Source organism: Sphaerodactylus townsendi, linkage group LG02 (genome assembly GCF_021028975.2).
Source record: "Sphaerodactylus townsendi isolate TG3544 linkage group LG02, MPM_Stown_v2.3, whole genome shotgun sequence".
Lineage (NCBI taxonomy): Eukaryota > Metazoa > Chordata > Lepidosauria > Squamata > Sphaerodactylidae > Sphaerodactylus > Sphaerodactylus townsendi.
Window position 1 is genome coordinate 178,894,935 of NC_059426.1, and position 24,939 is coordinate 178,919,873.

Here is a 24,939-nt window from a genome sequence, read left to right on the forward strand (position 1 = left end):
TTCTGCTGCCCCAGAGACTAGGACAAGATAAATTCAAACTAAGAGAAAAGAGATTCCACTTGAACATTACTTTTTAAAACAGAGGCTGGATGGCCATCTGTTGGGAGTGCTTTCCAACTCTATGATTCTATGAACAAGGAGTCAAAGAATGTCCATAATCTCTTACTTAGAAAAAATCAAACTGCAGGAACCAATTGACTGCAGAGGAATACAAGGTATCACTGAGAAGCTGATCCAACAACTCCATCTACATGCAGAATGAAGACCTTCCAATGTCCTAGGAAAATTGTGTTGATGCCAAAACTGCAGATAGTCAATTACTGAAACCATCTTCGAGGAGACTCAAAATAAATTAAGTCAAAAACAAGGTTTTTCTTTCTTGTACTATTGGGAAAAACAATCACATTCAAATGCATGCCAGATTTCAATGACTATTAACTAAATATCTGAAATGAGGTAAGAAAATATTGTTTCTAGAAACATTTTTTAATAATAAATAAGGAAAATATTGTCAACAAAGTTAAATACAAATTCTACACATCCAATGTGTGGTATGTCAAACATTTTCTAAACTGTGATTAATGACACAAACATTCAGTGCAGTCACTCTGACTTAGCAGATGAAAAATACAACATAGTGCAAAAATTTATCGATGGGTTTTTTTTTTTTACAGAATGGTGTTATACTTAGCCCATAGAAATTGCAGCTGAGATTTTTATAGGGTTCTCCAACCCAAGAATGCTATTTTTAGACCATCATATAAATGAATTCCCTTCCCATACAATGGCAAACATGAGGCACTGTTCAGAAAAATGACCAAATATAATCTGATCCTTGGAATTGTTACGCACCTCTTAAATTTTAATTGAAACTAGCAGTTGTACTCTTTACGGATCAGTTCAGTACACCAAAGAAAGCCGCTATTAACTTCAGAATCCACAAGGTTGCCATGTAGGCAGTGTAACTCTAATTGTTGCTCAGATATCAACAAACAATATTTTTAAGTATCCAGACCATAGCTAACCTTGGGAAATTCAGTCCATTAAAGAGTTCTGGTAACATTTCTAAATGATCTCCCAACAATTCTCTTTGCTGTCTGTTGTAGATCCCAGCAGAGCATTGCTAGGTGGAATTCTTCTGCTTCTGTCCTTCTATTTCAGCTTCTTTTTCTCGGCGATGGCTAACAGCTGCCCAATAAGTGATCTTATCCATAGCTTGCTCAAGAAGCTTAGATGGTAACCAGGTTATTTGATTCTCCAAGACAATCGCATTCTTAGCAATGCAGTCAAGGCAAAGCCTGGGAAAAATGTGCCAGAATTAAAACTCAAATGTACATGGGAGCAAATTATTGTAACAACAATGTAGGCATGTCAGTGTCCATCCCTAATAATGCCCATGGCCCACATTTCATGTCATACAAACTAACGGGTGGTGGGTGGGTGGAGTCTGCAATACTCTACACCAGGGGTCCCCAAACTACGGCCCGGGGGCCAAATGTGGCCCCCTGAAGGCATTTATCCGGTCCGCCAGGCATGGCGATGATGGCTCCATTCATGTGCAGTGGGGGCTCGAGGGAGAGGAGGAACCGGCCTCAACGGCTGTTGATTGCAATTACATGATGGCACCCCCAAATCTCCATGAATTTTCTGACCCAGAGTTGGAAACCTTACACATGGCAACTCCTGCTCCGCCCTTCCCTCTCGGCTACTCCATGTCCGCCTCACTCCCATTGGCATCAGCCAGGCTGGCGAATCGCTCGCTGACTGCTAGGGAGGAAGAACCCAGGAAGATACCTGATCCTGGGTTAGATGGAATGCTTCATTGGGAAAGTTCTGCTTTTTTTTTTTACAGGGGAAGGTATTCCACAGCCTCCCCAACAATATTTGGAGCCCACCCTGTACTTGACATACTTTGGTCACTGTTCTAAAAATAGACCATGACAGAAAGGCTGACATTTTACAATCATTTGTGCATAGGAATTTGTTCATAGTTTTTTTTAGTCCGGCCCTCCAACAGTCTGAGGGACAGTGAACTGGCCCCCTGTTTAAAAAGTTTGGGGACCCCTGCTCTACACTTTCCAGGCAACCAAACGGGATTTAGTTCTGCAAATACATGTTTAGGATTACAGTATTTAATAAATGATCAGCTCTGCCACAGGCTCATATCTCAAACACGGGGATGGCAGCACTAATCAATACTATAGGACTGTTATAAGGATGCCACACCTTACAGAATCCTGACCCTGAGGAAGAAGTGGGAGAGACTAAAGTTAGGGGGACTGTCAGAAAGCATTAACTCCCTGGGTGAAATACTCTCTGGGGTACAGGGTTCCCTTGGAGAAATGTTTTCCTCAGGAGTAAGTGAAGGGACACAGGAACATAAGAACAAGCCTGCTGGATCAGACCAGAGTCCATCTAGTCCAGCTCTCTGCTTCTCGCAGTGGCCCTAATTAGGGTGCCTTTGGGAGCTCACATGCAGGATGTGAAAGCAATGGCCTTCTGCGGCTGTTGCTCCCGAGCACCTGGTCTGTTAAGGCCTTTGCAATCTCAGATCAAAGAGGATCAAGATTGGTAGCCATAAATCGACTTCTGCTCCATCAATCTGTCCAAGCCCCTTTTAAAGCTATCCAGGTTAGTGGCCATCACCACCTCCTGTGGCAGCATATTCCAAACACCAATCACTCGTTGCGTGAAAAAGTGTTTCCTTTTATTAGTCCTAATTCTTCCCCCCAGCATTTTCAATGGATGCCCCCTGGTTCTAGTATTGTGAGAAAGAGAGAAAAATTTCTCTCTGTCAACATTTTCCACCCCATGCATAATTTTATAGACTTCAATCATATCCCCCCGCAGACGTCTCCTCTCCAAACTAAAGAGTCCCAAACGCTGCAGCCTCTCCTCATAGGGAACGTGCTCCAGTCCCTCAATCATCCTCGTTGCCCTTCTCTGCACTTTTTCTATCTCTTCAATATCTTTTTTGAGATGTGGCAACCAGAACTGTACACAGGACTCCAAGGAACTTCGGGGTGGCCAGAAGAAAGGGGATAAAAGACCCCAGCTGGAGAAAGCAAGAGAAGTTGCTGCCTGGCAGGTGAGAATCTGCATTTTAAAGAAGCTGCAACCTCCCTGTGAACTAGGTGGATGTTTCCCTGCCCAGAAACAGAGTAGGCAGCACCTTTGGGACACTGACAAGCCAGCCATCTCAAGGCTTAACCTGACAAGGAGGATGTGGCAACCTAAGGTTGTGACTACAAGGAACTGGGAAGGACTCATCCCAGGGTGGAAGCAGTCAGAGGCGAGAACATACACCGAAAATGCTGGGGGGAAGAATTAGGACTGATAAAAGGAAACACAGCACTCCAAGTGCGGTCGCAGCAGTGCTTTATGTAAGGGCATGACAATCTTTGCAGTTTTAATATCAATTCCTTTCCCAATTATCCCCATCCAAGTCCTAATCAGGGCTGACCTTGCTCAGCTTCCGAGATCGGATGAGATCGGATGAGCCTATGCCACAAAAAGCACGTGTCGCAATATGCTCGGGATGTTGTTCTTTCTCAACTCACCTGAGAAGCGAGTAGGGTTGGGTCTGGAAAATCAATAAATCACTGCAGTGTCCCTGAGCAAAAACAAAGCAGGTGTAAGCCAACCAAGTTACATGGAGGTTTGAATCCTAAGGATTTGAATCTTACAGTACCTTTGTACAACCAATATTTCCTGCTTTCCCTGCTCTGCTATTCACAAAGGGTCTCCAAGGGATTGATAGACCCTTTGGAAGGGGCATAGGGCAGTGATGGCGAACCTATGGCACGGGTGCCAGAGGTGGCACTCGGAGCCCTCTCTGTGGGCACACGCACACAGAGTTTGTCACGTGGGGGTGGAAAATCACCCCCCCCCCCACAGACACATCTAGGCTGGCCTGGGCCACTGAGTACGACATGCGCACACTGCGGTGAGCAGGGAGGACTTGGCTGGAGGGCCTGGTGCCTGTGCTCCGGGTGGCTGCTGCCCGAGGGGGGGTGGGTGGGCTCAGAGGAGGCAGAGATGCTAGAGAGGCCTGTGCGGGACTTGCTGGAGGCTAGAGCAGGCTGGCCCCTGCTCGAGAAGGTGGGGTGGAGGAAGAGGGAGTCAACCAGTTTTTTCTAAACTAAAACCTCAGCATTCAGGTAAAATTTCTGGGTTGGCACTTTGCGATAAGTAAGTGGGATTTGGGTTGCAATTTGGGCACTCGGTCTCAAAAAGGTTTGCCATCACTGGCATAGGGCAACTGCGGGGGCGGGAGTGTTGGTAGTGGGAAGAGGGAATTGGCAAAAATCCCTTTCCATAAGCAACAATGCCTTGCAGTCACAACTCATGTGAATTCAACAACTGAATTACTAATTGACTGAAGTGACACTTTTTCATCTGTAGGTAGTGGATTCCTAAGCAGAGTTATACCCTTCTAAGCCCACGGACTACAGCCAACTGAGAAGGGTACCTCTCTGTTCAGGATTGTACTGTAAATGACTCAAACACCTTCCAAATCTGCTCAAAAAATTGCAGGAAAAGCAAAGATGCTTCCCTGGCACTACTCAATGCACTACACATAATGCTTTCTACGCAGAAAAAATTCCCATGCAGGAAAAGTCATGTTGCATGTCCTTGGTTGAGGCTTCTCTACGTGTCTGGGCATAGCCAACAGCAGGCAAGTTTTGATTGCTTGAATGCAGCCATCAGTTCTCATACAGGCTTTTGTGAAGGAAAAGTTGCACAGAGCAACTCTAAGGATCCAGAAATTTAAGATAAACTGTACACTAAAGCCATAGCATGCTTACTGCATGCACGAAAAAAATAGCCCTATCAGTACTTCTGACGTAAAAAGGAATGAAACGAGCCAAATAAATAAGCAAAAGAATAAATTATCTCATCTACTTGAAATTCCCTGCCATAAAAATAAACACCATTTAAAAATAGAGATATATCACTGATAACAGCATTATTTTACAAACGTGAAATTTACTGACTGTGTCCAGGAAATGCAGGTCATCTTTACTTCCTCCAAAGACCATCACTTCACTCTCTTTACCAAGGCAGGCTGTATGCCACAACCTAAAAAAAGTTAGATACTGTAAGTTCCTAGATAACTATGGATTTTACATAAATATTACCACAGTTTTTCATTTTGAACAGTATTGATAGATTTAGCATATGAAAATATCTACCACATTAATTTCGTAGGACTTCCCCCTTTATTGGAGTTCCTTTGCCATCTAGGGGACCCACTTTTCTGTTTTGTTTCCCCCCCTCTCTCTGGGAGGGTTTTAATTGGGGTTTATCACTGACGCCATCTTTGTTAATTGCTGCTGTGTTTTAATCTAACTTCATCTAATTTTAATGGGGTTTTGTTTGTATATGTTGTATGAGGAAATTATGCTGTGCACCGCCCAGAGCCCTCCGGGGGTAGGGCGGCACACAAAACAAACAAACAAACAAACAAACAAACAAACAAACAAACAAACAAACAAACAAACAAACAAACAAACAAACAAACAAACAAACAAACAGTCAGTCAGTCAGTCAATATATAGTAACATATTTACTTGAATGCATTTGTAAAAAAAGTGAATGAAAGTCCCCCCAAAATGTGATATTTTAAATTACACACAGACTGTGAACTAAGACTTTGTCACTAGTTTCCTACTACTTACCAAGAATTAAGATAACTGTAATTTTTCTGTCAAACTGAAGCTATAAATATTAAAAACTCTTGCACATGCTCCAATTCTTAAAATGACGCTTGCAACAACATCACTGTGATAGTTTTAAACAGCAACAAAACAACCAGGCTGTTCATTCTGGACTGGGTTAAAATTAACCTTCAAAGAGTGAGATTTTAAAATGTCTCTGGTGATAAGCACTGAATGCCCTGGTTATCTCAAAAGTCCTCTACATTCATGTGTTAACTGATCTACGCTAATGGACTAGCAGCCACTCAATACTGTACTTGGGCTGCTTGGCAGCGAATGCCAACAGAGTTCAGCCCCTTGAAGGAGGGCACTGGGGGAAATTTAAAAATGGGCCATCTGAAAGGGATTCATGGTTTCTTACAGATTTTGGCCTTCGTTCAAAAGCACTTACAGCAAAAGCCGGGGAGTTCTTCAACAGCCCGGCTCTTGTCTAAAGTGCATAACTGAATGCAAACAAGAGCTCTGAAAAAGGACTGCCCCTTTCCTTCCTTCCCCTTCCCAGCATGCACTTTGCTCAGACTTAGGTACTTCTGCCCAAACACACCACAAGGGTCAGAGGCATGGCTGCCTGTCGGCTGAGATCAAAGGACTTACGTAAGAGCAAAGAGCCCGAGAGAGCAAAACACTCGCATGGGGAAAATATCAAAAAAGTTTGATGGCTCTGCTTGTACTCTAGCCTTCCGTAAGGTCAAAGTCACGTGCTTCCCCAGCTCTGCTCTTTTGGGAGCAGCAGTCAAATATCCCCCCTCTTCCCCCACACTTCTTCTGCATCCTCAAACAATGGACCCCCCCCCCCCCCCCCCCAGCATGTTAACCATCCCCAACATCACACTCAAGGTAAGAGCTGTTTTTGGTCATGCTAGTGCAAAATAAACAAATGGGTATGCATCAATAGAAGTCCATTGTCAATAGAATTTGTACCAATAACTGTCAGGTGAACTTGACTGCGCTGAATCTTTTTAGAATGAAGCAATAAGAGTATAACTCGCAGAGGTTAGCAGGATTTGTCCCTTTTGTTTATTTAACTACTGCAAAAATAATGCACACGGGGTTCTGTGTGGTTTCCGGGCTGTATGGCCGTGTTCTAGCAGCATTCTCTCCTGACGTTTCGCCTGCATCTATGGTTGGCATCTTCAGAGGATCTGATAGAGGATTCAGAGGATCTGACAGAGGATCTGATAGAGGATCTATGAGATCCTCTGAAGATGCCAGCCACAGATGCAGGCGAAAGGTCAGGAGCGAATGCTGCTAGAACACGGCCATGCAGCCCGGAAACCACACAGCACCCCAGTGATTCCGGCCGTGAAAGCCTTCGACAATATAATGCACACGATTACTCAATGCTCAAGAGAACTTCTTACTTAATTCATTTCAGCAATTATTCATGGATCTCCTTACACTAAACTGTATCCCACCTGTGCTCTTCCTCATACCTGTTGATAGGTCTGCCTCTGTCTTATGTGCATAAGGGAAACTCTGGCCTGGGCTGGAGCATCGTTGAACACTGCCTTGACTCTGTGGACCTCCTAGCTGCAAACCTGAGGCTTTTTTCCTACAGCCTGATAGAGTTTATGTCCTCTCACAGCTGCTCTAACTTAGCACCTAGACATTCTAATAAAGCATGTTATTTACATTACACATCAGCTACATGAATGTTATCGTTTTTCAAAACATACTCTCCTACTGGGATGACACTTGAGCAGTTAGTTGGCTTAATTCAAATATTCTCTTAGAAAGGAACAATACAGTGCATTTAAAGCAATCTTCAAGGAGTGGTCGTGACTTGGGGACAGAGATTCTGTTTTGGAGGAGAAGGTCCCGGGTTCGAGCTCTGACACCCCAGTCCGAAAAAACAAATAAAAGGATCTCAGATAGTAGTAGTAGAAGAAGAAGAGTTTGGATTTATATCCCCCCTTTCTCTCCTGCAGGAGACTCAAAGGGGCTTACAATCTCCTTGCCCTTCCCCCCTCACAACAAACACCCTGTGAGGTAGGTGGGGCTGAGAGAGCTCTGAGAAGCTGTGATTAGCCCAAGGTCACCCAGCTGGCGTGTGTGGGAGTGTACAGGCTAATCTGAATTCCCCAGATAAGCCTCCACAGCTCAGGCAGCAGAGCTGGGAATCAAACCTGGTTCCTCCAGATTAGATACACGAGCTCTTAACCTCCTATGCCACTGCTGCTCCCTAGTAGCTGTGGGAAAGGCCCTATTGCCTCCCAGACAGGCACTGACAACCAGATCAGGTGGTACTGGGTAAGATAGACCTAAGATTTCTTAGCCCAGGATAGTTTTGTATATCCACATACAGTGGAAATATCAGTTAGCTTCTCAACAGTGCTATCATGGGAATAGTTGCTAATACCATATTCCTACAACCAAGGAAGACCAGCATCATGCCTGTACTACCTGGAAGGTAAAGGTATGGACCCAGCCCAGAAAAAGCCGACACCTGGGAGATTTGACTGCAATCGAAGAGGCTAACACCCTTGCACACAGAGTGAGTTCGCACAGGCATGATTACCAGCTTGTTACATGGGACATAAAGTAATAACCTGAACTAGCCATGACTGAACACCATAAACAAGGTGTTTGAATGACAGGCTCAGCCTCATACACAATGCTTTTTAATGGGTGCTGCTCACACAATTAGCAGCACACCGGAATGGGAAATAGAAATAGGAAGTAATCGTTAGATTTGGAACTCGTTCATCCTCCTTCCTCACAAATCTGCCCCATTTCCTTTTTTTCACAGCTAGCCAAAGCTTCTACATTCATGCTAACCATGGTTTGCTCTGAAAAGGGCAGGGCATTTGTATTTGAGAGGGGGTGAGCCTTGGGGACATTCCTCTTGTGATGCCCACACTGGGCTTGTAAAGTATGATGAAACTGAAAATACTGAGTAATATGCTTGCCTGTGAGATTCAGCCCTCTGTCATACTGGTTTTGATGGAATTTCTGGCACAGTTAGCATGCTCAGAGTCCCGATCTGGAGAATCTGCATTGTGAAACACAGTAACTCCAAACAAACCACTGGAGGTCGACTTTTTCTGGACTCAGCCCATTCCACAGAGCTAAATAAATAAAAAAAACCGGGGCCATGTTTCTCTCATACAAAAAGGTTGTTCTGCCTGATAGTGCCCCGTAGCCAGTGGTGGGATTCAGCAGGTTCGCACCACTTGGGCAGAACCGGTTGTTAAAATGGTGCTTGTAAAATGGTGTTTGTAAACAACTGGTTGTTAAATTATATGAATCCCACCACTGGAATCGGTTGTTAAATTATCTGAATCCCACCACTGCCCATAGCCTCTGGTCAGCAATTGTTTTGACAAAAGAGAATGGCCCCTTGGCAATCCCAGAAAATGCCTACCACTCTCTCAGCCCCCTTCTATTTGTTTTGGCCACTGCCCCCAAAATGCTATTTCTCAGTGGGTTGGGCTCGTCCTCGGGCTCTTCAGTGACTGAGACCTATTCTATATCCAGGGTGAAGAAAGAACAGGAATGGAATAACTACTTCCAAGGAGATTTGCATAGTTTCTTAGTCTGACTTGAGCGGCTTCTGCCCAACTCTTGAAGGGAGACCCACCCCAGGTCTGCATTTATACAATGCAAAGGAAAGGGATTTGGGGATCAGTGGAAATGCTTCCAACTCACCTACCATCTAATTACACTAAAGATAAAAAGATCGACAAAATAAAATAAATAGAAGTAACGGCATACTGCCCTGTCACCTGCCTAATGCATTATATATCTGCTTCAGACTTTGTAGGGGGGAAAAGTAGAAGGGCAACATGACATAGTAATTACATTGGCCTGGCTGGTCTGTGTAGAAGAAGCCGTGGGTGTTGAGAGAGCAAGACTGTATCCGCCTGATCATGAACTGATGGGACATACACAGGTAAACAACCTGTGATTAACTTCCCTCCTGCACCACCCTGTGCTCCCCAGAAGACAGAAGTTCGCTCAAGCCGGATCTTTCAAATTGCAATTTTGACTGTGAGCCCCCCAGTAAGAAACTTCCTCAGAAATCTATGTGTGCTCTTCTGAATAAATACATTTAGGTCAAAAATAACAGTAGACTCCGCACAGGATAAGGTCAGCAAGAGGTTAACTGAACATTCTGACAATTGTCAATTAACTACATACTTCTGACAAGTTCAGACTGAGTCAGACATTCTTTAAACTTCACAATCAATTGACTGATTATTCTTTAGTATCATCTGAAAAACACGAGTAACTGAGGCTTTTCAAACAAGGCACTAAACGTTATTTAAAATACAAACATTTAATATGCATGTAATTTTTTTAAAAAAACTAGAATGCAATGATGCTGAGTCTGACATAACAATCTATTCCTACTTATCTCAGTCCCAATAAGTGCGAACTGTCTGGAGATACCTAGGACTGCTCTTTGGTAAATAGGTAAGCGGTTGCCATCCATTTGAGGCCACGCTATAAATCCAGCCATCACCTGAAAACAAAAGATTAACAGATTGTTACTTTTATAATAAATTTCCGTTGATAATAAATGGCTAATACAGCCTATTCTGCGTTGAACATAAAGCCAGCAAATAACTATTTAATATGAAAACATGGGAGCAACCCTGACAATGACTGAAAGAGCCAATGCAGCTCACTCAAAGGAGTCATAGGGGCTTTCCCCACTGACAGAGTTGAACTGGTTTCTACCTAGGTTTGCCTCAGTGAATCCCCACTGCCACTGAGCTCAACATTGTTTTGTCTCAGGTCCCCCCCCCCTCAGAACTGCGACATCCTTGTCGCAGTTATGAACTACACTTTTCTGCCGGAACAAGGTCGATACCGCTTTGAAGTTTCGAAGTGGGGAAGCATCGAAACAACACCTCATCCGTTCAACCAATCACGAGCCGCTTTTGTGGCATGCGCAGAACGGGACAGTCGTGGCATGTAACTGTATGTATGTGCATGTAACTGTAAACTGTAAAAACTGTTTAAAAAAAAGGACGCTCCCGTTTCCCGCCGTAACACAAGCGCCAATCATGATCGAGGAGCGAAACAGGCACCAAGATGATCCCACCACTTAGCTCGGTTCCAGGGGGCCAACTCAGTTGCTGTGGGGACAGCCTGGAATCGCCCTCCACTGAAGGGAACCGAGTTGACCTTAGCTCCCTTCTGTAGTGGGGAAAGCCCCATAGACTGTTTGACCTCTTTAAACTTCTGTGGCATACATTACAATCTGCTTTTGAAATGCTTTTCAGTATCAAAAGTAGATCACCATGTGCAATGAACCATGGGTTTAGAGAGCTGGGAATTCAGTAATATTTTCCCTATTTTGCTACGTTCTCTGGCCCATGTGACCCTTAGGGCTTCTTCTTTGGCATCTGGACTCCTTCAAAGGGGTTATGTGCTTAATGAAGAATTTATCATCAAGGGGAGCAGAGACTAGACCTTCTCTTCTTGCTTAGAGCACATAGGAGAAATTCAGGACTCAAAGTTGACCCATTCTGGTAACTGATCTGGAGGAAGGGGACGGGAACCTGGAAAACCCTCTTCTGCAAGAGAAAAAGAATTTGGATTTATACACCTTTTCTCTACTGAAAGAAGTCTCAAAGCAGCTTACAAACTCCTTCTCTTCCTCTCTCCACAACAGGCACCTTGTGAGGTGGGGGGTGGGGACAGCTGAGAGAGTTTGGAAAGAACTGTGACTGGCCCAAAGTCACCCAGTAGGCTTCATGTAGGAACCTACTGTAGAAGCAGGAAATCGAACTCAGTTCTCCACATTAGAGTTCACTGCTCTTAATCCCTACACCCTGCTGGTTCACTGTGTGTCTCCTGGAGTTGCTGTGGGTTCCAGAGTGCAACTCTAAAAATATACCAAGTTTCTGGGGTGGCAGAAATAAAGATTTCTGAATTGATTTTAGTTTTAGTTGCCTGTTCTTTTCTTGCTTCGAAGGAAAATCCAAAAGGATCACTTTACAATGTGACGGGTCTGTTAGATTTGGATAAACAGTGAGAGGAAAAGTTTTGCTTCTGTAAACTTTGATATAAATATGAAGGGGGTCAGGATGGAGACAAGTTCCCCAGGAATTTTCATCACTGCCTCCTGGCAACTGGCAAGGGGACTTATTAGTGGTGAGGGTTTTACTGGCAGCACACTGACATGCCTGGTGACAGGCTGACATCACTGCCAATGTGCATGGAAGTGACATCAAAATGTTGCCAGGCGACACCAGGGATGATCTAGCACAGTGATGGCAAACCTTTTCGAGACCGAGTGCCCAAACTGCAACCCAAAACCCACTTATTTATCGCCAAGTGCCGACACAGCAATTTAACCTGAATACTGAGGTTTTAGAATAGAAAAAATGGTTGGCTCCGAGGCGTGCGTTACTCGGGGGTAAGCTTGGTGGTAGTTGGTGGCTTTGCTTTGAAGCAACCGTGCAACTCTTCCAATGGATGAATCACGACCCTAGGAGGGTTTAATCAGAAGCAAGCCCCATTGCCAGCAACCGAGCTTACTCCCAGGTAAAGGATTGTGCTTTAGTTCTTCGCATGAAAATCAGTGGCGTTTAACAGCGCTTAACAGGGTTACCTACATTGCTTCCCCAAAACTAGGTGTTAGGTTTAATGCTAATAATCGAGCCCAGTGGCCCAGGCCAGCCTAGATGTGTGTGTATGTGTGTGTGTGTGTGTGACTCTGCGCATGCCCACAGAGAGGGCTCTGAGTGCCACCTCTGGCACCCGTGCCATAGGTTCGCCACCAGTGATCTAGCAATTGGGGAAAACTCTGTGCTTAAACCATGGAATGGGAACCAATGTTAGCACATCAGAACACCACTGATATTCCTGCGTTTACTGCCATCCCTTCCCCAGTGGGGACAGGCCTGCTCAGAGAGAAAATAACTACACTCTTCACATTCATCGGTGACAGTTTAATTCAGTTATTATTTTAATTCACTAATTAAAATAAGAGAGCCAGCATGGTGTAGTGGTTAAAAGCAGGTGGTCTCTCATCCGGAGAACCGGGTTTGATTCCCCACTCCTGCACCCGAGCAGTGGGTTCTTTGGCGAACTGGATTTGTTTCCCCGCTCCTACACATGAAGCCTGCTGGGTTACCTTGGGCCAGTCACGGTTCTCTCAGAACTCTCTCAGCCCCACCTACCTCACAGTGTCTGTTATGAGGAGAGGAAGGGAAGGAGTTTGTAAGCTGCTCTGAGACTTCTTACAGGAGAGAAAGGCGGGGTATAAATCTAATCACTTCTTCTACTAATCACACCAATCCAGCAATTATAACTTGTACCACTATTGGTGCAACAAACTCAATAGATTTTGGAAAACATACTTACTTAAAGGTATATTGTCTGAACTCAGCCCACCAAACAGGAACAATTTATCATCTGCAATAGGTGTCAAAGTGTGCCATGAGCGCTCTCCTGGCTTTTCGCCATTTGTACAAATTCTGGGTAGAAAAGGAATCAAAATACTGAAGGCATATATGATAAAAGAAGTAAACAAAGTAATTATTGGGCTGGGAGTTTATCGCTTTTATACGAGGCAACTCTTTTCTGGAGGTAGTGTGAGTCAGTCACTCACTCGAACATTCAAGATTTAATTAGGAACACTTAACCGCAGAAAGAAGTCATATGAAAAAAACTTACTTTCCTGACCAAGTCCAGGTATCCAAGTTCAGAGAATGCAAATCATTCATCCTTGTTTGCTATTAAAACAAAACAAAAACAAAACAGCTCATGTAAGAATTATTTTTAAAACACAAGAGCAATGATTTGGGAACAACAACCCAATAACTTCCCAAATGGTTCAGCAACTAGCCCTGTCATTACTTAAAATCACAGAGCTGGAACAATTCACAGAGAATCATGGAGTTGGAAGAGGAACCATATAGAGCAGTGGTGGCGAACCTATGGCACGGGTGCGAGGTGGCACTCAGAGGCCTCTCTGTGGGCACTCGCGCAGAGTTCATCATGTGGGAGGGGGTGGAAAATCATCCCCCACACACACACATCTAGGCTGGCCTGGGCATGATCCTTTACCTGGGAGTGAACTCGGTTGCTGACAATGGGGCTTGCTTCTGAGTAAACCCTCCTAGGATCGTGATTCACCCATTTGAAACGTTGCACAGTTGCTTCACCAAGCTTACTCCTGAGTAACGCATGCCCCGGAGCCAACTGTTTTTTCTAAACTAAAACCTCAGTATTCAGGTAAAATTGCCGTGCGATAAATAAGTGGGTTTTGGGTTGCAACTTGGGCACTCGGTCTCGAAAAGGTTCGCCATCACTGATATAGAGCAACTAGTCTAATCCAGATCATCCAGGGCCCTTCAGGAGTGGGCAGCATAACAAGTTGAACTAATCAATATAAATAAATAAATAATCTTCTGCTCAATGCAGGGTCAGCCTAAAGCGTCTCTGACAAGTGTGCATCCAGCAGCTGCTTGAAGACTGCCAGTAGGGGGCGCTCACCATCTCCCCTAGGCGTTGAGTCCATTGCTGAACAACTCTTACTGTTAAAAAAAATCATAATATTCAGCAGGTACCTTTCTGCATGTAATTTAAACCTATTATTGCGGATCCCGTCCTCTGCTGCCAACATGAACAGCTGCCAAATAGTTGTATCTTAAAAGCTGCAACCTTCCCTGGCAGAATGGAGGTCTGAATCTGTCTTCCAAGTCCTTGTCTGACACTAACCACAATGCCAGACTGGCTTTCGATCATGCAGGCTGGAAGGCACAGTGCCTGGACAGGCAGGGGGGCTGGTTCAATTCCCACTCTGGCCCCTGACAGAGAGGAAAACAGAACTACGAGACAGGAAATGTAGCCCCAATGCATGAGTGTCTCCAAAAAATTGGGAGGAGAAAGGGAAGAGATCCATGCCCGCTGGCTACATTCACACTGGGAGCGACCATATTTTGAACTTTAAAAAGACTAACCAAAACCCGTCCTCCAAAGACGTAGCCCTTATTTCCTAGGACGGCACACGAATGAGCTGCCCGAGGTTGAGGTGGATCTCCATGCTGCAAACAAACAGAAAAGAATGTAATTTCATACATGTAAAAACAAATTCAAAGGTTTAAAGAACAAAGTGAACGGATGTGTATGGACGAAATCTTGATGGTTAACCAAAACATGACAGCCAAAACATGACAACAGTTACATGAACATAGCAGGAAATTAACCAGGATTCCAAAAGGACACTTACTTTAATTGTTGGTTGATACCAAGTTTGTAAGCTTGTGTCAAAGACATGGACATCATTGTGCCAGCCCCAGTAGATCTGGCCCTCCTAATTTTTTTCAAAGGACCAGGAACCATAAAAAGAGGAACAGAAGGAAAGAATAAAAGCACCTGTAACATTCCATCAAACATAAAAGTCCTTTCTACTTGAAAATGCAGCATCTCTTACCCAAAACGCATCATGGACATCAAAACAGTCACTCAGCTCATTTTGCTTTCTGCAGCCATAACCTCCAAAATATATTAACCTGAAAAGATCAGTATCAAAATGACAAAATAACCTCTTTGCCATTAAGTCTATTGAAGCACAACTCTAAACACACCCTTCAAATTCCACTTAAGCCAATGGGCCATTTAGGATTGCACTGTTGTTGTTTTTTAATTCTGCCTACACCCTAGCAGGTTTACTGGACACTGTTTATGTCACCAGGGCTCTTAGGAAATCAGTAGGAGAAAAACTAAGCTCTGACTTGAATCATCTATGAGACACAGAACATTACAGCCACTTGACAATGCTTTCACAGTATCCAGAGCTACAAAACTAGCCACTGTTTCCATCCCTATGCCTTGCACACAAATTAAGGACAGCAAGAGTGCAGTTTTATAAGCAAGAAACTCAGATAAATTAACAGAACTGACCCAGGACATGAAGACACACAGAATTAAGAACTCTAGGGGCCTAATCTGTTTGTCCACCAACTAATGCCACCTCCCCATTTGTGAAACCGCCCATGACAATTACCTGTCTTTATACACCCAGCAGGCGAGTTTGTCACGTGGTGTAGGAGGGTGGCCATTAAAGTCTGTGATTTTTTTCCACAAATAGGTCCCATTTCTTGTTCGCAAATTAACATAATAAAGCTTAAAAGGAAATTAGAACACTTTCAACAGAGAGCAACATTCTGGAAAAATTTAATGCTAACTGGCAACAGCAGAGAACAAGCAACGATACTCACTCTTTTAAAAAAAGAGAAAATCCTTAAATGCTCTGATAGAGGGCTTTTATTGTATGCTTACAGTGTAATCTATGCTGCCTTTGAACTAAGGCCAAGGCAAATTTTGATTTCATCATGACAATGCCTTTAGGCTACGCGAACTGGAGCTGACGGAGGTTTCAAGGCCAAAACTCAAACAGAGGCATGTGCCAGATCAGTTTGTACCAGATTCCATCCAACTGCCAACCCCCAGTTGGTCAGGCCTATCAACTACAACAGGGACTAGGCTGCCCTAAGCTTGAGTTAGAACTGTGGTTGGTAACTGGGTGCCAGTAACAGCATTTCACAACGGCAGCTATAATTCCTGGGAGTAAAAATGAAGAAGCAAACCATTTAACCTTACATTTGACCACAACATCGACAGGAATTAATGACTGCTACATTCTATCAGGAACGGCTGCAGAAAGAGTTAAAGGATTGTTGTACTTCATTAACTCACATCAACAGAACTTCCCACACCACCCGCACAACAGTTAATTCTGAACAGCAGCCAAACACACTGGCTATACAGTTCTTAGAGGTGTGAATGCAGCTGGTAGCAGTGCAGAAGTGGTCTCCATTGGTTGCAATCATAGGGTGTGATTCAAAGAAATGCAGTTCTGGGCTTGTATTTCCCTGACTTCATTATCCCTTTCCTGGAATAACAAACGAGTACTGTCACTTGGAAAACTCTCAAAAGCAATACTGTGACATTACACAGGAGAGAGTTTTAAGTTGGATCCCACAAGATGTACTGAAGCAGTTGGGGATATCTAAGATGACGCAGTGCTTAGAGTGGTGGACCTGGGAGACTCACGTTCACATCTCTCCTCTGCCAAAAAGCTCAATGGGTGACTTCAGGCCAGTCACTGTCTCTCAACCTCACCCACCTCACAGGGTTGGTGTAGGGTAAAATGAGGAACCAAAATCATATACCCCACCTTGAGCTTTTTGAAGGATAAGATACAAATAAAGCAGATCACAGACAGAAGTAGTACTTTGGGTCCCAGTTACTATATGTTAGATTATGTGATTAAAAAAAACCAGTACTGAACTCAGTCAAATTAAAGTCCCATTATTGAGTTACGACATGTTCAAAAATCTAAAAGAAGCCAGTACCCGATTGCTGTATCCCTTGTCATCAAATCCACCAAATAAGTATAGCTTCCCCTTAATGCATGCTCCACAGCTTCCAGACATAGAGGAGGGCAACTCTCCTTCCATTAGATGCATTGACCTGAAATTGACCAAATACAAGAAGTCATATAATTTTGTTCAGAGAGAAAGGGACAACTGTAATTACTTCAGCAAATCCTTAAGGACCGACACAATTTTCCAGAATATCAGCTTTTGTGAATCAAAGCTGCATGTACATAATTATTACCACTGAGGATGTACAACACTGGAATCTGATTCAGTAAATTTTAAATTTCTGGGCGTCATGATTAAAGAGAACTTGACCTGGGGCGCACAGACTGCCGCGGTGGTTAAGAAGGCCCAGCAAAGACTGTACTATCTGAGACTTTTAAGGAAACAACAACTGAATGGAAAACTCCTGGTGTCCTTTTACCGCTGTGCTATAGAGAGTGTCTTAACCTACTGCATCTGTGTATGGTTCTCCAGTTGCACAGTGGCAGATAGGAAGGCGCTCCAAAGGGTGATCACTACTGCACAGAGGATGATCGGCTGCCCTCTCCCCTCCTTGGAAGAACTCTATAATTCCCGAAGCCTAAAGAAAGCCCAAAATATTCTGAGAGACCCGTCTCATCCAGCACACTCTCTTTTTGAACTGCTACCATCCGGCAGACGATACAGGTCTCTCAAAACTGGGACAAAGAGGCTTAGAGACAGCTTCTACTCTAGAGCTGTGGCTATGCTGAACTCCGCGGCTTCGTGTTGTTGTGTTTGGGGCTGTGTAGGGGTGGGTGGAGGAAGGGGAAAGTGAGGATGGGGTATGAGTCTGAAATTGTGTGCATCGAGGAATGCTGCTGTAAATTTCGTTGTGCGTGCACAATGACAATAAAATGCTTATGCTTAAAAATGAATGATCTAGTTAAGGAAACAACCCGCACAAATACAAATTAAAACAAATGCCTACATATCTGCCGTATCCATCAAGTGCGACAGATTCTCAAGAAACATAAATACATGACATTTATCAACTAATTGTACAACGATCTGCATAAAAACAAACAGTAAGCAAAAAGATGGACTTTAAAAAATTGGATTTCTAAAATGTCTCCTGGATGAGGGGATGAATTTTGCATCCAAGTCCATATGGAAGTCAGGAGCAGGTTAATTCCCAGTTCACCTCCTATGCAGTTAGTACAGTCAGGTGGAAATGCAAAAGGAAGTTTCTGCCCCAAAGCCATTCCATTTGACAACAAGTTTTTACAGTCCTCTGAAGATGCCAGCCACAGATAAGGCAAAATGTCAGGAGAAAATGCTACTGGAATATGGTCATACAACCACAACACCCTAGTGCAGTGATGGCGAACCTATGGCACAGGTGCCAGAGGTGGCACTCGGAGCCCTCTCTGTGGGCACGCACACACAGAGTTCGTCATGTGGGGAGGCGGAAAATCACCCACCCACCCACATCTAGGTTGGCCTGGGCCACTGAGCATGACATGTGTGCACGCAACGCGGTGATCAGGAAGGACTCAGCTGGCAGGCCTGGTGCCTGTGCTCCAGGTGGCTGCTGCCCGAGGGGGGGGGCACAGAGGAGGCAGAGATGCTAGAGAGGCACAGAGGTGAAGATGCGGCGCTTAGAGGACTTGCCTGGAGGCTAAAACCATAGGCTGGCCTGCTTTCGGCTGGCGAGGGTGGGGTGGAGGAAGAGGGAGCCAACCGTTTTTTTCTAAACTGAAACCTTAGCATTCAGGTTAAATTGCCAGGTTGGCACTTTGCAATAAATAAATGGGGTTTGGGTTGCAATTTGGGCACTCGGTCTCAAAAAGGTTTGCCATCACTGCCCTAGTGATTCTGGCAATGAAAGCCTTCGACAATACAATTTTTACAGTGTACGCTTGTGTGGCTACATACGACCCCTTTTTTAAAAGGGGAGATGTTAATCATTTTAAACAAACCAACCGACCAATTTTACCATTGACCTCAAGGTAAACAGTAGTATTTAAATTTAACCATTGTAAAAAGTGAATTATGGCATATCTACAAGCAGAGGTCTTCAGAGCAAAACTGACTATCGTTCCATCAGGAACCTGTCCAGGAACCCAACACAATACTGGACCTGACTCCAAAAAAAATCCTTTGTGTGAATATGGCCTCAGCTCTTTCAAGCTGTCTTCGGATTGCTCCTAAGGTCACCACAGCCTGCTTTAACTGGAGCGTCACTCTAACACAGTGGCGTAGATACCACAGGGTGGGTTGGGGACAGGTGTCCCGGGCAGATGCCATTGGGGTCACATGGGGGCGGAAAATTGCCCCCACACCCCTCCTCCTTCCCCCTCATCCCGCCCCACCAGGCCTAGCGGAGGCCACTGTGCGTGTTTCTGCCCAGCTTCACCACCGGCTAAGGTAAGTGAAGCGTGGGGGCCCAAGGTGTGTGTGTGGGGGAAACTCTTGAGTCTGCCCTGGGCTCCATTTTCCCTAGCAACACCCCTGCTCTAACACCAGGTGGTAATTAGTTCTGCAGTTCACCACTGTCTGTCGTCTCAGAAGCAGATGAATAAACAGATCGGTAACAATAGCCTCCAACGTCAGAGATGGGGATTTGTGTGGTAACGAAGAAATCAGTTTTACACAATGACAGGAAACTGGCGTAGGTCCAACCATAAGTATCTGGACATTTGGGATTTTCCTTTGTCCTCATTTTGTAGCCTTCAGCAGGAAGCTGGTGAGGGATTTAAAACATCTCCCACTTTTTGTAAGTGCATGCTCTGAGGAACCCCACACTTCTGTTGCGTTGGCCTATGTACAAGACAAGATGCTGAACTGGGTGGACCAGTGGCATGATCCAGCAAGGCTCTTAGGTTCTTCAAATCGATCGCTTCAGCTACTAAAGATTTCATAACAATACTTTGTTAAACTACAAAATGAACACAAACAGGTGTGTGGCGTGAAACTAATTAACCCAGGAAATTGCGCAGATAACACATGGATAGCTAAAGGCTGAGATCTAAGACATCTTGTCTAATATTACAGCCGGTTGGCTTAATTAATTTATAATAAATTGCATGTTCCTGAAGAAGATGGATGATTGAAAACGCAAATACGCAATTGCGTTTGAATTGAACTGTTCATATCATCATTAATCGAGGCTTGCATTGCCACAGCGGAGCAGCTTGTAAACAGTGATGCTTGAATTTCGCAACAGCTGAGCAGCACTCGAACTCTTTGGCAAGAATTTGCTGGCACCACATTCTGTTACGGACTTTTGTGGTTTGCATTCTGGTGTTTTTGATACATAGCACTGAATAAGGAATCTAGCTTCTTATGAACTATACCTCTTTATATTTAAGAATTGTGATGCAATTGTACCAATTGTTTAAGAACTTATGTCAACAAGATACATTTGAGTTTTTGAGACGATAGTAGATTATTTATTTGACCATAATTGTTTATGTTTTCACTACTAGCCAGCCGGTGTGCTGCGCAATTTCCTGGGTTAATTAATAACAATACTTTGTAAAAAAGATTAGTTGTACGTAATAAGGCTTACCATAATCCACTGTCAATGTCATAGATCCAGAGCTCATCATTGGGAAGATAGACTTCATTTTCTTCAACAGACTAGTTCCCACAAAAGGCACACAAATATTTCATTGATTACATTCACAAACTCATTTTCTATGGACATTTTCAAATTTGTTCATTTCATATTCCACTGGTGATCTGTTTGATCAAAAGTACTGCAAAAATATAGTATGTACAAGGTATCATAACTCCTTACATCAGTGAGCTATGTTAGCTACCTGAAACCCACCAGGTATTTGGAAGGGAGGGGGTTAAAATTTACCTTGGCTGTGCATCAAAAGTAGCTACAGAAAGTAGCTACAGAAACAAAGCAATCAGAAATACTATTACGAGTATGTCACTATAACTATTTGTCTTGAACTAAAAGCACTGTGCGAAGAAAATTATTGGCAGCAAGAAGTTAAATGGGGAAATGTGCCAATTGTAATTGGTCTGGCCAACACCTGACACGTAGCAGTTTTTGACACATTATTTTTGGGAACAATTGAGCTGAATTGGAATAAGCAGTCGCAGACACAGGACTGCGCTGCAAAGGGAACCTGAATGGCTTCATATGTAAAATAGGGAGAAAGACCTTATACCCCTTTCTTGGAGTTGTGTTCATTTCCATCCCAACACTCAGGATGGCATCTTAAGAGTTCAATCGCCATGCGACTTAACGGGACCATGGGCAAGGGATATTTTTAATTTTCTCAGACTTGTGAGTACGACAAAGCTGGCTTTTTTTGGTCCTTAGTCCTGCCAGCTTCCCTCCTTACCACAGCTAGGGTTGCCAATTTCCACATGAGGGCTGGACATCTCCAAGAATTACCACGGATCTCAAGAATACAAAGATCAGGTCCCCTGGAGAAGGTGGCTGTTTTGGAGGTGGACTGAGGTCCCTCCCCAAACACTGTCCCTCTAGGCCAGTGATGGCGAACCTTTTTGAGACCGAGTGCCCAAATTGCAACCCAAACCCCACTTATTTATCGCAAAGTGCCAACCCATCAATTTAACCTGAATGCTGAGGTTTTAGTTTAGAAAAAAACGGTTGGTTCCCTCTTCCCCTGCTCTACCTGCTTGAACAGGGGGAAGCCTGCTCTAGCCTCCAGCAAGTCCCGTGCGCACCGCTCTGTGCCTCTCTAGCATCTCTGCCTCCTCTGCGACCCCCCTCACCGCAGTGCGCGCATGTCGTGCTCAGTAGCCCAGGCTGGCCTAGATGTGTGTGTGTGTGTGGGGGGGTGATTTTCTGCACCCCACATGACGAACTCTGTGTGCGCGTGCCCACAGAGAGGGCTCCGAGTGCCACCTCTGGAACCCGTGCCATAGGTTCACCATCACTGCTCTAGGCTCCACCTCAAATCTTCCAGGAATTTTCCAACCTGAAATTGGCAACCATAACCATAGCCCACCATTTTCTATCCATATATTTTGGGTAGTCGGGGGGGGAGGAGGAGTTCACCTGCAGAAAAGTTGGACCAACCAATCAATGCCAACCTTGTGAAGAAACACATGATGGTGGCCAGGGTTACCAGCCTCCAGCCTGGAGATCTTTCAGAATTACAACTGTTCTCCAGACTACAAAGACAATGGGTAGTTAGGAGGATGGACTCTATTGCATTACACCCTGCTAAGATCTTTCCTCTTGCCAGCTTTATCCCCAAATCTCCAGGAATTTTCTAACCCGGAACTGGCAAGGATACAGCTGAGACATGAAGACTCAAAAGAGGCTTATCAGTTTTATCATGTGTTCTCTCTCTCATTGGGCTCATGGGACAATTTAGGTACCTTAATTCCTACCCTAGAGATTCAACAAGTAGAAGAAGAGTTTGGATTCATATCCCTTTTCTCTCCTATAAGGAGACTCAAAGGGGCTTACAATCTCCCTTCCCTTCTCCCCCCCCCCCCCCCCACAAACACTCTGTGAGGTGGGTAGGGCTGAGAGAACTCCAAAGAAAACGGTTAACCACTACACCATGCTGGCTCTCCAGGTGAGATATTCCCAGTGTGAGGATAAAGTTAAGGGGAGGTGTTCCCTGTTTCATGACACTTTCATGCCACATTGTCTTCAAGCTCAGGGCAGAATGCATTTTGACTGTCCAAAACTACAACACTGTAAAGTAGGTTAAGCTGTGAATGGCTAAATGTTGCGGGACTTTTTCTGTCTCTCCCAAATTGGTAAAACTGGGGAAGGGGGGGTTATTGGGCAGTTGAACCAGAACAGGCAAAAAGGAGTACTTCTTTTCAAAACGGGTGATTAAATTGTGGCATTCGTTGCCAGCAGATCTAGGGACAGCCATGAGCACAGTAGTAGTCCACAGACTACTAACTATGGTGTCTAATTTCCACATCCAAAGGCAAAAAACCCACAACTTTGAATTGCAGGATTAGAAGATAACTTCAAGGAGACCCTTCGCCTCTATGCCCAGTTTATTAGCCTGCCGGGGCTACTCATAGGCTGCTGTGTGAAACTAACAGGCTGCATATAAGGTTGCCAGATTTGTGTAGGAAAATTCCTTGGTTTGGGGCAGTCCTTGTGCAGCAAAGAACTTGGGATGAATTTCACCTAGAATTACCAATGTACATACAGTGCACTTTCCGAAGCTGCTATGTCTCCCAGTTAAGGGCTGCCAGTCTCCCACAGAGGCTGATTCTTACATTGTGGATTCTCCTGAGGTCCTCCCCTCTCCTGAACTGCCCAGACTCCACCCCCAAATCTTCAGGATCCTCCCAACCCAGAGTTGGCAAGCCTGTTTGTAGTGTTGCCAATCTCCAGACGGGGCCTGGAAATCTCCCATTATTGCAACCAAACTTCAGAGGTCAGTTTTCCTGGAGAAAATGGCTGCTTTGGAGGACTCTTATGCCTGTCATAAGCCAATCTTGTAAATCAACCCTGCTGTCCCAGGAGCAGCAGTGGCGTAGAGCTCGTGTATCTAATCTGGAGGAACCGGGTTTGATTCCCAGCTCTGCCGCCTGAGCTGTGGAGGCTTATCTGGGGAATTCAGATTAGCCGGTGCACTCCCACACACGCCAGCTGGGTGACCTTGGGCTAGTCACAGCTTCTCGGAGCTCTCTCAGCCCCACCCACCTCACAGGGTGTTTGTTGTGAGGGGGGGAGGGCAAGGAGATTGTCAGCCCCTTTGAGTTCTCCTATAGGAGAGAAAGGGGGGATATAAATCCAAACTCCTCCTCCTCCTCTCTCTGGCCCAAATCTCCAGGCATTTCCCCACCCAAACCTGGCACCCCTAGCTATGATTTCGGGAGGTCTCCAGGCTCCATCCTGATATTACAACTCAGGGCTTCCTAACCACTACCCCGCACTGCCTCCTGCGCTCAAGAAGCGCCCCCCATTTCAAACCTCCAATTAACCCTTCCGGCCGCTGAGGAGGGGCGGGCTGACCGCCGGGCCTTGAGCCAATCAGCGGGCCGTGCGAGGGAGGCCTCCGCCCCTCCCCCCTCGGCTGCCTCACTCGCCCCTGAGGCGGCGGGCGGGCGAGAGAGCCCAGCCGGTCCATGGGGCTGCGGGCGGGCGGGCGGGCGAGGGGCTTCCCTCCGGCCGTCCTTACCACGTATCCCCCCCACACATAAAGGCCGTTCCCGTCCACCACGGCACAGTGCCCGCTCCGTTCCTCGGCCACGCAGAGCTGACGGGGGAGGGGGGCGGGAGGGGGCAGGGAGCCGGCCGCCATCTTGGCGAGGGGCGGTCGTCGCCTCAGCCACCCCCCCGGTCAGGCGCTTCCGAGTCCGGCGGCGGCCGGGAAGCCTCGCCTCGCGCTCCCCCTACTGCTGAGCTCCAGGGCGAGCGGGAGGGGGGGAAGGAGAGGGGCGGCCGGCGGGGGTCTCTGCGCGCGTCTCGCCGGCTGCTCCCCTCAGCCGGCTTCTCACGTGCAGGAGGCGGGGGAGGGGAAGGACACAATGGACCGCACCACTTCGGGCGGAGGGGGGGGGAATGTCGTGGGGAAGCGCCATCCCGAGTTTCCAGAATGTCCTGACTGCGAATGAGGGATGGAACCTGCCCCCCCCCCGCAGCCAAGAGTGGCGCAGTCCGGGCTCCCCCCTCCTCCACTGGTCTACTTGTGCCCAGCCAGCTTTTTCTGGGAGCAACAGTGGCGTAGTGGTTAAGAGCAGGTGCACTCTAATCTGGAGGAACCGGGTTTGGTTCCCTGCTCTCAGCTGTGGAGGCTTATCTGGTGAGCCAGATTAGCTTGTGCACTCCCACACACGCCAGCTGGGTGACCTTGGGCTTTCCAGGGGTAGGGAACCTGCGGCTCTCCAGATGTTCAGGAACTACAATTCCCATCAGCCTCTGTCAGCATGGCCAGTGG

The 24,939-nt window shown here is 45.6% G+C and overlaps 1 protein-coding gene across 1 annotated transcript; it reads right to left on the minus strand.

Annotated features, from left to right (window-relative positions):
* Positions 1–467: 467 nt before the first annotated feature.
* On the minus strand, positions 468–24,436 carry KLHDC1 (kelch domain containing 1). Its single transcript, XM_048486177.1, has 13 exons — positions 24,181–24,436; positions 20,601–20,671; positions 17,039–17,156; positions 15,688–15,806; positions 15,115–15,193; positions 14,911–14,994; positions 14,642–14,725; positions 13,353–13,411; positions 13,041–13,153; positions 10,113–10,185; positions 4,998–5,082; positions 3,561–3,613; positions 468–1,298 (listed from the first exon to the last, which is right to left on the minus strand). The coding sequence occupies exons 1-13, from the start codon at positions 24,301–24,303 to the stop codon at positions 1,124–1,126; spliced, it is 1,236 nt and encodes a 411-aa protein (XP_048342134.1). The 5' UTR covers positions 24,304–24,436; the 3' UTR covers positions 468–1,123.
* Between the last annotated feature and the right edge of the window lie 503 nt (positions 24,437–24,939).